Source organism: Vitis riparia, chromosome 13 (genome assembly GCF_004353265.1).
Source record: "Vitis riparia cultivar Riparia Gloire de Montpellier isolate 1030 chromosome 13, EGFV_Vit.rip_1.0, whole genome shotgun sequence".
Lineage (NCBI taxonomy): Eukaryota > Viridiplantae > Streptophyta > Magnoliopsida > Vitales > Vitaceae > Vitis > Vitis riparia.
Window position 1 is genome coordinate 24,495,953 of NC_048443.1, and position 12,888 is coordinate 24,508,840.

Here is a 12,888-nt window from a genome sequence, read left to right on the forward strand (position 1 = left end):
TCATATTTAATGGTTTATCTTTATCCTCAACAAGATCTTATCATTTATCCATAGATCTTTTGATTAACCATATAATTGATGTTAAGAAAATTTTAATTTTATCAAGAAATTAAATAAGTTCATTAAATTTTTGTAGAAAAAAAATATAGCAATTTGAAGAACATTCTCAATTCATTCATTATTTATTTATTTATCAAATACAGTTAAAAAGAATTTCAAAGCAATGGAATATAACAAAATAGAATTTGGAACAACGGCGAACCGGGCATGCACCCTGCCAGCCCCTAGCTCCAGCCTTCAAGGGTTACAAATTCTTCTATCTCTTTGGCTCTTGGATAGTCTCTTTCCTCCCATTCCTATAACTTTGATTTGCATCTTAATTTAATTGATCAAAAAATTTATGTCCTTTGCTCTCTCATGCTCTCTTATGTGTTTGCCTAGTAGTGAAATCACCATCATCCTTTTCTTTTTTCCTTTTTTTACATTTCTTGCTAGTTTGGGACTCTAGCATAAGCTTCTTTTATTTGCTGGGATTGTTTGGGCACCCCCTAGAAGTGTATGGGTCTTTCAAGAGATGAGGTCTAGTCTCAGTGTGATGTGGACTACTTGGAAAGAAAGTAATTTTGAGGATGGATAGACATCAATGAAGCCTCTTTGTGACTTGGTTTATTTCTATGACTTCATTTTATTATTATTTTTTAAATTAGACACTATAGATGCATTTTTTGAGTTTGTTAATGCTAGACCAAAATCACATTTGCTTTTTTCCTTTTTCTTTTTTTCCTTTTTTTTTTTTTGATAGACAATAAAAGCAAAATCACATTTGCTTTTTTTTGATAGACAATAAGAAGCAAGCACTCTATGAATATAGATAGTATACACAAAACCTCACGATACAAGCACCAAATATATACAAGGTTAGCCAACAAAACAACCCAAGCTATCCACAAGGAAGAGCATTTAAGAAATCCAAAATAGAGAGGTTCTCCATTTCAATGAAGCATGGGACCACTCTAATAGTTACTTAATGTACTCCTTCAATCATTGATTTGAGAGCTTTTCATCATTGAAAGTACTTCGGTTATGCTATTTCCAAACACACCAAAATAAGCAAATCAAAGCCATGAGCCAAACAATTCTTCTCTTCTTATCTAGCCCCTTAAATTTCCATTCAAGGAGGAGATTTCTCATTAAAATCGGAAACTCCCATTTCAAGTCAAATACCTACTAACAGAAAAGTCCATAGCACTCGCTTATCAAGATGAATCAAGATGTGCTCAACTGATTTTTCATTGTCTTTACAAAGACTACATCTATAAACCATGGATCCCCTCTTCATTAACATATCTACAGTTCAAATCTTCTCCCAAACAGATTCCTGTGCAAAAAAACACATTCTACGAGGAGTTAAAAGGCATTAAAATCTTCCTTCACAAGTTCTCTCGCTCAAAAGAAAACCTCCATAATCATTTGCCTAGCAAGGCTTGATTAAGACCATCCAATCTTCTTAGACCCAACCCTCCGTACTTCTTGTCTTTGCAAATATCTAACCAATTTACCGAATGGATCTTTCTTCTTTCCCCTGTATCTTCCCATGAAAAGTCCCTTGGAATTCTCTAATATAATCCTCACTTTCCAAGGAAATTGCAAAAAGGGACATAAAATAGATTGAGAGGCTTGATACAATGCTCTTAATAAGGACTAAGCTTCCTCCATAGGAACTTCTTTTTCCAAGCAGCCAATTTCCTTTTAAACCTCTCCTTGATTGAATCCCACACATCACAAGACTTATGAGGAGCTCCAAGATAAGAAGTAGGAAGTCTCCCTACTTTGCAACCAAAAAGAGAAGCCACTCTATCCACATCCTCCACCTCCCTCATTGGAATAATTTCACTTTTTAGTCTCAAAGCAAGTGGCTATCCACTTCGATATTTCAACTAATCTATATTATCCTCACAAAATAGAAGAGTATCATCTACAAACAATAGGTGTGAGACTTGAATCCCTTCTTCCCCTTTACCCTCGATCTTAAAGCCACTAATGAAACCTCCTTGCTTGCCCTTCTCAATTAGGCAACTAAAGGCTTCCATGACTAATACAAAAAGATAGGGTGAATAAAGGTCCTATTGCCTCAAGCCTCTAAAGGTTAGGAGGAAAATCACATTTGTAGATTCAAGAAGTTAACTAAGAAGACTTGAACTAAGTGGTTTCCCCCTTTAGCAAACTCTATAAAGTTCAATTTTGATGGTTGTTCCTAGGGTAAACCTTGGTCAACTTAGGATTTAGGGAGGAGTGTTTAGGGATTATTATGGTACATTACATAGAGCATTTTTTTATACTAGCTGGAGAAAGTATCACTATTGAGACAAAGATTCATGCTCTTTTAGAGGGCTTATAACAAGTTAAAGCTTGGGGTTTTTCAAAGTTATGGGTTGTGACAGAGACTTTGCTATTGTCATTTCCTAGGTGTCCAAGAGGGAAAAAAGTCTATGGAAGTATGATGGTGGGTCCATCAAATTATTGATTTTGCAAGCAACTCAAGGTTGCTAACCAAAAATGCAAATCATTAAGGCAAATGAGGGGTTAAAAACTTTGTATCCTTTGTTAGGGACTTTATACCCCCTTGAGACATGTAAGGGGTTGTACTTTGTTTTGATTCCTCCATAAGATGTGCAATTTGTTTTGCTAAAACATGCAAATCATTTAGCCAAAGGAGGTGCTTAAAAATTGGTGCCTTTTGTTGGGGACTTTATACCCCCTGAGATATGCAGTTCAGTTTATGTATCATGGAAATTCTTAGAAATCCAAGAATCAAATCATTCTCTGTGGTGGAACAAGATATCTCTCCTTTCCCTCCTGAATCAAATTATTCTTTTTGGTTTCCAAGGGGATGTTGCATTGTCTTGAACAGTGCACTAATCCTTTGAATCCAGTACCAATAGGTATCATCCCCACCAGAATGACGTTTTCTTTTAGGCCTTCCAACCAACTGATACAACCCCACAAAGCAGCTTTTGCTAAACTTGAGCAGTCACTTGAAAACTCACAGAACTTTTAGTACAGAGAAACACTCATTATTCCCAATAGAATGGTTTGTTTTGATTCCTTCATAAGATGTACAGTTTGTTTTGCTTACACATGTAATTATATGCGTACTTTTCCTTTTTGACCAGTTTTTAGTAAACCTTGAATTTATCATCCTTCACGGTACTCCCCAAGTTTCAATATAAAGAATACATACATACACACATACACACATACATGCATGTAAGCATGTTGGCCCCCTTAGACACCTTTTTTGAAGTCCTAGCTAAACCTCTCCAAGTCTCTATGTCTAGTCATATTCCTTCGGGCTAGTTTTATTTGGCAACCCAATTCCACCCAAAGTAAGAGCCTTTGTTTGACTGATGGCTAACAAAAAGATCAATACCAACAACTTGATTCAGATAAGGAGATGTTTTAAAGCTCTTAGCTCAAAGAACTATGTTCTCTTCATAGGCAGTGCCAAACGGTGGATCACACATCCCTTCATTACCCAGTTGATTTAGGATTATGGTACAGATTGTTCAGGCTTAGCTGATATGAGCTAGATCCCCCAAGGACTGAGGCAGATATGAAGATTACTTCTTTTGACAGCCTTGCTATAAGGCTTAGGGGCCAGTATCGTGGATGATGGCAACACTAGCAATCCTATGGATGAGCTGGTAGGAACCAAATGCCAATTTTTTTGAGGATAAGCATAGATCTTTACAATCCCAAGGGTAGCAGTCAACTTTCTTGCCTCTTTTTGAGAGAACAGTTGGTCTGGAGGAGTTCCAAAGCACTCCATTGATTTTGGTTAAGCTAGAATAGAGACAGGCATGCTGTGGTTTCAGGAGTTAGACAGGGGTCTTGGCAGTGTGGAATCCACCCTCATATGGGTGGGTGCCTTAAGCTCAACTTGATGTCTATTTATTGGCAAATTTTAGGCAGAGGATTGATGGTGTCTCCAAAGATCACACAGCACAGTGACTGGAGTGTTCTCCAGGCCAACTGATAAAGGGTTAGCTATAGAGTCAGAGATCTTAGCCATGTTCAATAGTTTGGTTTAGGCAAATACCTTGGGCCTTAACAAGTTTCAAGTTGAAAGTGACTCCACTGGCATTCTCCATTGGGTCTCTTGGAGATTGGATGTGTGGCTTCCCAAACAAATTAACTCCCAAAAGGATTTTAGTTGCGCTCTCAAATCTACTAATCAAGCAATAGAGCAATTAGCTAAGTGGGGAGACTCTACATTAGAGGCTTTAGTGGGGGATTTCATTCCCATTTCCCCCTTGAGGGTTATGCTCCTTAGGGGCCTTTCCCTTTATAAGTATGCAAACAAAGATTATGAAGAATTACATGCTTGGTGGGAATATTATTTCAGATATGGATATTTTTTTGATTGAAATTATTTCAGATATGGATATTAAAGCCTGACAGCAATGAAGCTTCTATGAGCCACCTGTACAGAAGAGAACTATGGCAATGCCCCGAGCCAGAATCTTTGAAAAAAAATGATAACATGATATTACTTGCTGCTAAAATGGAGGGGAAGTGATAAAAAAGCTAGATGCTACATATAGAACAAAGAAGTGTTCTGTTATATGTATATATAAAGAAGAAAAAGTAAAGGAAGAACAATATTGGACTTTGTTCATGTTAAGCAAATGATCAGCAGTAATTCTACCTACATGTTAAATTATTAGGATAAGAAAGAGCTAGTTTGATGGAACAAGATGATGCTGAACAGTTTGGTTTGCAAGTTAAGCGGATAAATTGGACATAAAGAACATGTACTGGAACACTTGACTGGTTTTGTCAAAGTCACATTTCCCCCAATATGAGTCAATCAGCCAGTAAATAATCCAATATCTATGACTAAATCTTAGTCAGGACAGAATTCAGAGTCTCCTTAGTATGAAAAATCTAAAAACCTGCACTTTTTCCTTTAACTTGCTGTTCCAATTCAGGGAAGGCTAAAAGATTTCAAGCATGAGCATAAAAGCCACGCTGGAACTGTGGTGTCAGGTTGCCTACTGGAATTTAAAATCTTTTCTGACTCCATCAGTAAGATCTCAAGTTAGCAAGGATGTGAAAATTTGGGCCAGTCAACACATTCACGACATTTTCTAAATTCCCAGAACTAATATACTCCATAAAAGTGCCCTCCGCAACAAACCAAACCACTCCCTCACTCACAAAAAAAAAAAAAAAAAAAAAGACACACACACACTAAATGCTAAGTGGTAGCAACATAACAAGGAATATTTGATGTAATGAGGGAAAAACCAGGAGAAAGCATAGGAAGAAGAATGAAATCTTCTTTTTCTGTCAACAAGACCATGTTTAAAATCTAACATAATAAATACAATGAATGATGAAAGGTACTAACCTCATCAACAACAGAAACTGCAAAGTCATCATGATAGCGGCTCAGACCAGAAGTAAGAGAGGCAATCAAGTGAATCTGGCCATACTTGCCCCTATGAACCTTCATAAAGCATTTCAAAAGGTAGGGCTCACATTCACTCCATGGTAATTTACGAAGTTGTCTCAGCACATGCTCAATGGAAGACTTATCAAGATCCGAGAAAAGCAATTTTCTGATATACTGCAGGGTACATCATATGGAAGGTTGATTACTAACGTCACATATTACAACAGATGGAAAATCATTGAAACTAAAAGCAACTTGTACCTGGTGCAGTGGTGGACGGACTTTGGAAACTCGTGCAGATCTTTCAGGAGGTTTGCACAAGTAATAAGCATTTTCTACAAGAGTGCTGTGACGAGGATCCAAATTTTTTACATTCTTCAAGCGCATCAATATCTCCAACATGTTAGCCATACGTACAGTAGTTTCCGGAGAACGATACAGAAAACGGCCACATGTCTCAAGAAGATTGCAAGCAACGTCAATGTTATGATGAGTAAAATCATCTAAACAAGCCTGGAAAGAACAGAAAGAATCACTCATATGAGTAAGAACTCCAACACAAGCTAAAAGTCAACCAAAATGCAACTTCTGTCCCAAGTCTCAACATGTAGCACAAATTTTCAAATTCAGCTTCCAGTTAAATTTAATGCACCACATGGTAAGGCAAGTGCAAATATTTAAGTAATGCCTAATGAAAGTAATAAAGCTGGCGTAGGCTAAGAGGTCTCCATCATTGCTCTTTCAATAGAAAGGTATAAATTGCATCCATGTAAAAGAGACATTAACCCCAACCCAACACATAACAGACACCCCTACCATCCACCCTCGCACTGGAATATCTCTAAGCAATTCCACCAAAGGCTAAAAGAAAAGGTCCTATATAAGCATTGGCAGTGCTTAGAGACCCAAGCTAAAGAAATAATAGAACTTTATCTACAAAAGACACTAGAAATCTATTTAATGGATGACTATTCTCAGTATACCTTCAAACAACTAAAAACAAGGCCAGCTGGTGCAATTCTAAACTTGCAGAGTTCTCCAAGGAATCTAATATTCCTGATCTTTGTTTCAATGTTCATTTGATCCTGCAACAAGTTCAACTCAATCATGTTGTCAAAATATCTATTAAGATAACAAGACACTATATTACCAAAGCAAATGCATATTGAACTACTACACAGACCTTCTTATTTATCAAGAAGTTGAACTCCTCCTCCAACAATTGTAAGAGCATTGAAGAGACATCCTTCATACATGTTGACAGTGTGGCTACCATGCGTGAGTAGTATGGTAGCAGTTCTAGAGAAGTTCTGGGGACATTAAACAATGCCCTAACTAGCCTTTTTCGATTTGACTTTGAATTTAAATAACAAAAATCTACCTGGAAAACCAACCACAAACAAGGATAAGATCCTTATTGAAGAGATACATGATGAGAAGAAAAACAATATATGATACAACAAAGCTAAAACAAGTAGAGATATGATTACAGTCAATTGATCAATAAGGTCACGGCTCACGCAACCCGGGAGCCTCTGCAATAGACCGTCCAAATTCGTCCCTTCAAGACCTTTCAGTTTCTCCTTTTCATTTTCTCCTTTTCTGTCAGCATCTCTTTCTTTCCCTTTTTCTTTGTCTGGATCTTTGCTCTTTTCTTTCTCTTTTTCTTCTTTATCCTTCCCCTTCTCATTGCTTCTCCCCTCCCGTGGAGAACAGGAGTCGACAGAGATCTCTGCAGCATCTTGGGTGACTGATTGACTTTGGTCTGCTTCAGGTGCCAGATCCTTAGAAAAAATACAATCAACAGAAAAAAATGTGAATCAACCCTTGTAGAGAAGTATGATTCTATGACGTGTTGTCCAGAGATAAAATGGGTGACTGAACTATGTGAAATGAAAAATAGTGATGGAAGCTTCCCAATAGAAGCATTTGACATTCATCCATTCTGGTATTGATCATATGAACCTTCATTGTTTTTCATAGGCAAACTGGGAATATTTTAATCAGCACCTAACAAGAAGTAAGAGATGGCATAAAAGGAACACAATTACATATGACCACACATAATGTAGAGAATATGTAGCTTCTTAATAAAATAGCTTCCAAGGACTCAAATTAGAAGTACAAACAAATAAGATGAGTGTAACTGAAGGAGCAACTGGTTGAGCCATTAGGAATCATATTCATAGATTCAGCACAGCTTTAAAAGGAGAATGATGAATGACAACTGTAAGGCCAGACGAGAAAACTGGAAGCAAATAGAGAATGCATGACTTAGATATGGTCCAGATATGTGATAGGAAGTTTGAGAAACTTAATGAAGGTCTAGTAAAACCTGTCATGGAACCACAGCTGAGTGAAATAAATGATAAACAGAATGAAAGCTCTATAGGATCTGGAGACAGCCAAGATGACCATGTAGAGGTCAAAGAATATTTCATAACCCCATGATTTAATATTTGTATGTGTACCTAGCCCAACAGATACTTTCTTTAATTGATAAATATTCACTATATTAATAACATCTAACAAAAGAGCGCACTAAAGTATACATGGTGTATACAAAGGCACTACATAGCCATATCAAGTAGAGGGGTACGCAAAAATCAACCCCCATCCACTACATTGACCTCAGCCAGTCAATCAAGTCTAACACGGACAAGGAATCAACTCCCAATTGTTTGAGTGTTCGATCTACTCTTTCAGTATTCTCAAACACTCACCTATTTCTCTCATTCCATAGAGTCCAAAATAGGCACAAGGGAGCATTTCTCCAAGTTCTCTTCCTCTAGCTCCCTAGAAAAGATCCGTGCCAATTTAGGAGTGCCTTCTTTACTGAAGAGTGAATTATCCACTCTATACCAAATAGTGCAAATATTAGCTGCCACAGGATTGTCGGTTTTGAGCAGTGCAGGAGGATGATCAATAGTTTATTCTTCTTCTTTGCACATATAGCATCTATTCAGTATCGTACACCCCTTGTTTTTAAGTAGGTCCAATGTTAATATCCTACACCAGGCAACTTCCTAGGAAAAAGAACTTACTCTCACTGGAGCCCAAGAATTCCAAACAATGTTGGGAAGGTTTCTGTTCTTACAGAAGACATAGAGGGTAGAGTGATTTAATTGGAAAAAAGGCCAACCTTCAAGATTTGCCATACCATTTTATCCTTAATGTCCCTATCAATAGATTAAGATTGTAATTGCTTGAAAAAAACCTCTGCCCTCTCTAGCTCCTAGTCATGGAGTTGTCTTGAGAGTCAAGGGTTCCAATATCCCTTTTCCCCCTCTTGATCCCACACCTCAGTTATGCATACATCTTTCGTGTTAGCTACAGAAAACAAAGCAAAAAAAGCCTCTCCATAGGACAAATTCCCACATCACTTATCCTTCCAAAATTTCACCCTCTACTCATACAATCAAATCTGATTTTATGTATACTTTTGTGAATTGGGCTAGGGTGTATATAGAGGACCATACAATGTCTATGATAGATTTTGTAGATTAGTTGAACTTAAAGTAAGGAGAGTGGGTTTGTGTTTTTTAACCTTTTAACCTTTTCGTAGACGTTTTCAATATATGTTCTATTTTGCTTATAAAAAAAATTAATATTCTTTTACAAAAATAAAAAACTCAATCTCCTAGGAAAAAAATCCATATAACTCCAATAATTTTACCCCAATAAATCAAATCTAACAAACAAAAATTTAGAGAAAAACTTGCCCTTGAGGTCTGGCTCAAGTGGGAGATGCTAGGTTTGAGCTTGAGCAGGGGCAAAAAAAAAAGAAAAGAAATATTTACCTATAAAAAAAAATTAGAAGAAAACCTCAAATATGCATTAAATTCTTTGAAGAAATCATATAGATCTAACAAACTCAAACTTAGATAAATAAATGAAGTAGAAAAATCAAAATGCAAATCTCTCTCCATATAATCAAGCTAAAGTTAAGCCTCCTTTGTCTATCCTTTCATCGAGGGAACACAAATTCTTGATGCGACTTTTTTTTTTTTTTTGATAAGTAAAGCAGATTGTATTAAAACAGAGGCGAAAAGCTACAAAGCATACAGGGGGTATACAAAGCAACTAGCATCTCTCAAAACAAAAAGAAGATCAACGGAGTCTCACCACCCCTTAATTGGACACTAACCACTCCAAGAACCTTATAAGGGAAAGACGTGTCTCTTCAATATACAATCTAGTCCAGCTCCATAAATTACAAACAAAAGAATTCTTAAGCTTTTGAATATCTAACACTCCCCCCCTAAAAGCTAGTCTATTTCTCTCCTTCTAAACTGTCCAAAAAATACACAACGGTATAGATTTCCATATCTTTTTCCTTTTCTTCCCCACAAGAGGGCCCCTCCAGCTAGTTAAGACCTCCTTTACAGTTTCTGGAAAGACCCACTGCACACCTGATAACCCAAGGACAATATTCCACAGAACTCTGACCACTATACAGTGTATAAGTATATGATTTACAGTTTCTTCTTCATACCCACACAGAAAGCAACAATTAGGGAGCTGCCATCCTCTTTTTTGGAGCCTATCAAGAGTGAGCACTCTCCCCCACGTAGCCTTCCAAGCAAAGAATGCAACCTTGGTTGGAACTATAGCCACCCGAATATAACTTGACGGAAATACAATGTCATTGGGATTTCCCAACAAGCTGTACACTTCTTTGACCCTAAACTTTCCATTTCTTCCTCCCTTCCAACAAACTGAATCTTCCTCCATAGAGGGCTTGTAACCCCTCAGAACATAGAGCAAATCCCCTATCATATCCAACTCCCAATCATTAAAATCCCTCAGAAATCTTAGATTCCAACCCCCTTGACCGAAATTCTGATCCCACATCTCCTCCACCGTAGCATTCCTATGGGAAGCCATATCAAATAGATGAGGGAAATTTTGGGATAGCGCTATACCAGTGCACCAAACATCAGTCCAAAAACTGATTTTGCTTCCCTTCCCAGCTATGAACACCATGTTATCCCAACACCAATCAGTTTCCTTCAAAATTTCCTTCCACACCCCTACTCCGAGCGCCCCATAAGCCTTCTTTGTTCTCCAACCATGACCTTTTTGCCTGTATTTCGCCATTATCACTTGTTTCCAAAGATTATCTTTATCACAAGCAAACCTCCAAATCCATTCACCAAGCAAAGCTTTGTTCAAGAGTGCTAGCTTCCTTAAGCCTAGCCCTCCCTTGTTCTTGTCCGCACAAACTACCTCCCACTTAACTAGATGAGCTTTCCTTTCCACGTTTCCCCCTCCCCAAAGGAAATCTCTTTGTACTTTTTCTAATCTTCTAACAACTGTCTTAGGCATCCGGAATAGAGACATATGATAGATTGGCATGCTAGCCAAGGTGCTCTTTATGAGAGTGATTCTCCCACCTTTGGAAATATATTGTCATTTCCACCGCGCAAGTCTCCTCCTCATTTTCTCTTCCACCCCATCCCACACAGAAGGAGCCTTGTTAGGAGCCCCTAATGGCAAACTCAGATATTGAGAAGGCAACGAACCCACCCTACACCCTAATTCCTCTGCCATCTCATCAATCTCCTCCACCACACCAACTGGGATGATTTCACTTTTGTCCAAATTAATCCTTAGACCTGAAGCAGCTTCAAACCAAAATAGAATCCAGCTTAAATGAGTTAGATGCTCTTTATTAGCCTCACAGAACACAACTGTGTCATCAGCAAAGAAAAGATGAGAAATTTTTAGATTGGTTCTTCTTCCACCCCGAATACTACACCCTGAAAGGAAACCCCCAGCAACAACCCTCCTAATTAGAGCATCTAGAACTTCCATTCCCAAAACAAACAAATAAGGAGATAAGGGATCTCCTTGGCGTAGCCCTTTAGAACTCGGGAAAAATCCAGCCGGTACCCCATTAACTAGTACTGAGAACTTGGCTGAAGATAAACAATTCCACATCCAACCCAACCACTTTGAACCAAATCCCATTTGATTGCTAATGAGGCTATAGACTCCATTGAAAAGAAATAAAAGTAGAGTACTTTGCAAGCTTAACATAGAAAAGGCATATGATCATGTAAATTGAAATTTCTTGCTTCTTGTGATGCAAAAAATGGGTTTTGAGGAGAAGTGGGCAGGTTGGATAAGGTGGTGCATCCCTACTATGAGGCTCTTTGTTTTGGTCAATGGCCCTCTATCAAGTTTTTTTCATAACACTAAAGGATTGAGGCAAAGGTACCCTCTCTCGCCCCACTTATTTTTGATTGGGATGGAGGCTCTCAATAGCCTCATTAAGAGAGTTGTAAGTGGGGGCTTTTTGTCAAGTTGTAGGGTGAAGGGGAGGGGTGGTGATGGAGTTCAAATCTCTCATTTGATGTTTACTGATGATATGCTTTTAGTTTGTGAGGCTTCTCAAAATCAGATGACTTACTTGAGTTGGTTGCTAAGGTGGTTTGAAGCCATTTCAAGGCTAAGAATCAATTTGGACAAAACTGAGATTTTACCGATTGGGTGGGGTGGAGAATTTAGATGTTTTGGCATTTGAGCTTGGTTGCAAGGTGGGAGCACTTCCCTCCTCCTATTTGGGGCTTCCTTTGGACGCTCTGTATAAATCCGTGACTGTTTGAGATGGGGTGGAGAGGTTTCATAAAAGGCTAACCATGTGGAAAAGGCAATTTATCTCTAAAGGAAGGAGAATCACTTTCATTTAGAGCACTTTATCTAGCATGCCTATTTACTTTATGTCCTTGTTGTGCAAGCCTTACCTTGAATAAAAACCTTGAGCAGATGATTAATAAAGTAGACGGTTGTTTGTTCAAATGAGAGAAAAGGTGGCTTGGGTGTTAGATGTCTTTCTTCACTTAATAGGGCCTTTTTATGTAAATGGAGTTAGCGCTTAGTGGATGAAAGTGGGAGCTCTTTAGAAGCACATTATTAGTAGGAAGTATGGGGTACAAGAAGGGGGATGGAGTACTCAAGTAGTGAAGGAGGGGTATGGTGTGGGTTTATGGAAGAAGATTAGGAAGGAAGGGTATCTATTTAGTAATAGAATTGTGTTCTCAATGAGTGATGATAGAAGGGTGAGGTTTTGGAAGGATAAATGGTGTAGAGAAGTTGCTTTATGTGTTTCCTTCCCCTCTATGTATGCCTTGGTGATTTCAAAAGAGCCATAGGTGGCCAAGGTGTGAAATTCTTCAATTGAGAAGGGAGGTTGGAATCCTCATTTTTCTACGACCTTCAATGGTTGGAAGGTGAATTTGGTGGTGTAGTTCCTTTTGACAATCCAAGAGAAGAGGGTGTTTATAGATTTGAAAGATGGGGTGTTGTGGACAAAGACTAAGAATGAGATGTTTTCCGTCAAGTCCCTTTATGTTGCTTTGGAGCCTGGAAATGCAGTCCCATTTTCGAGAAACATCATTTGGAGCCCTTGTGTACCTCCCAAGGTG

General features: G+C 38.1%; 1 protein-coding gene across 1 annotated transcript in view; it reads right to left on the reverse strand.

The window, feature by feature from the left end:
- LOC117927633 (regulator of nonsense transcripts UPF2) overlaps positions 1 to 12,888 on the reverse strand; it is a 36,549-nt gene that overhangs the window by 7,219 nt on the left and 16,442 nt on the right. Inside the window, exons 10-14 of the mRNA XM_034847255.1 lie at positions 6,949 to 7,242; positions 6,642 to 6,839; positions 6,442 to 6,543; positions 5,720 to 5,971; positions 5,414 to 5,632 (exon numbers count right to left, since the gene is read on the reverse strand). Of these exons, the coding sequence (XP_034703146.1) occupies positions 5,414 to 5,632; positions 5,720 to 5,971; positions 6,442 to 6,543; positions 6,642 to 6,839; positions 6,949 to 7,242 (1,065 nt within the window). The remainder of the gene's footprint in view (positions 1 to 5,413; positions 5,633 to 5,719; positions 5,972 to 6,441; positions 6,544 to 6,641; positions 6,840 to 6,948; positions 7,243 to 12,888) is intronic.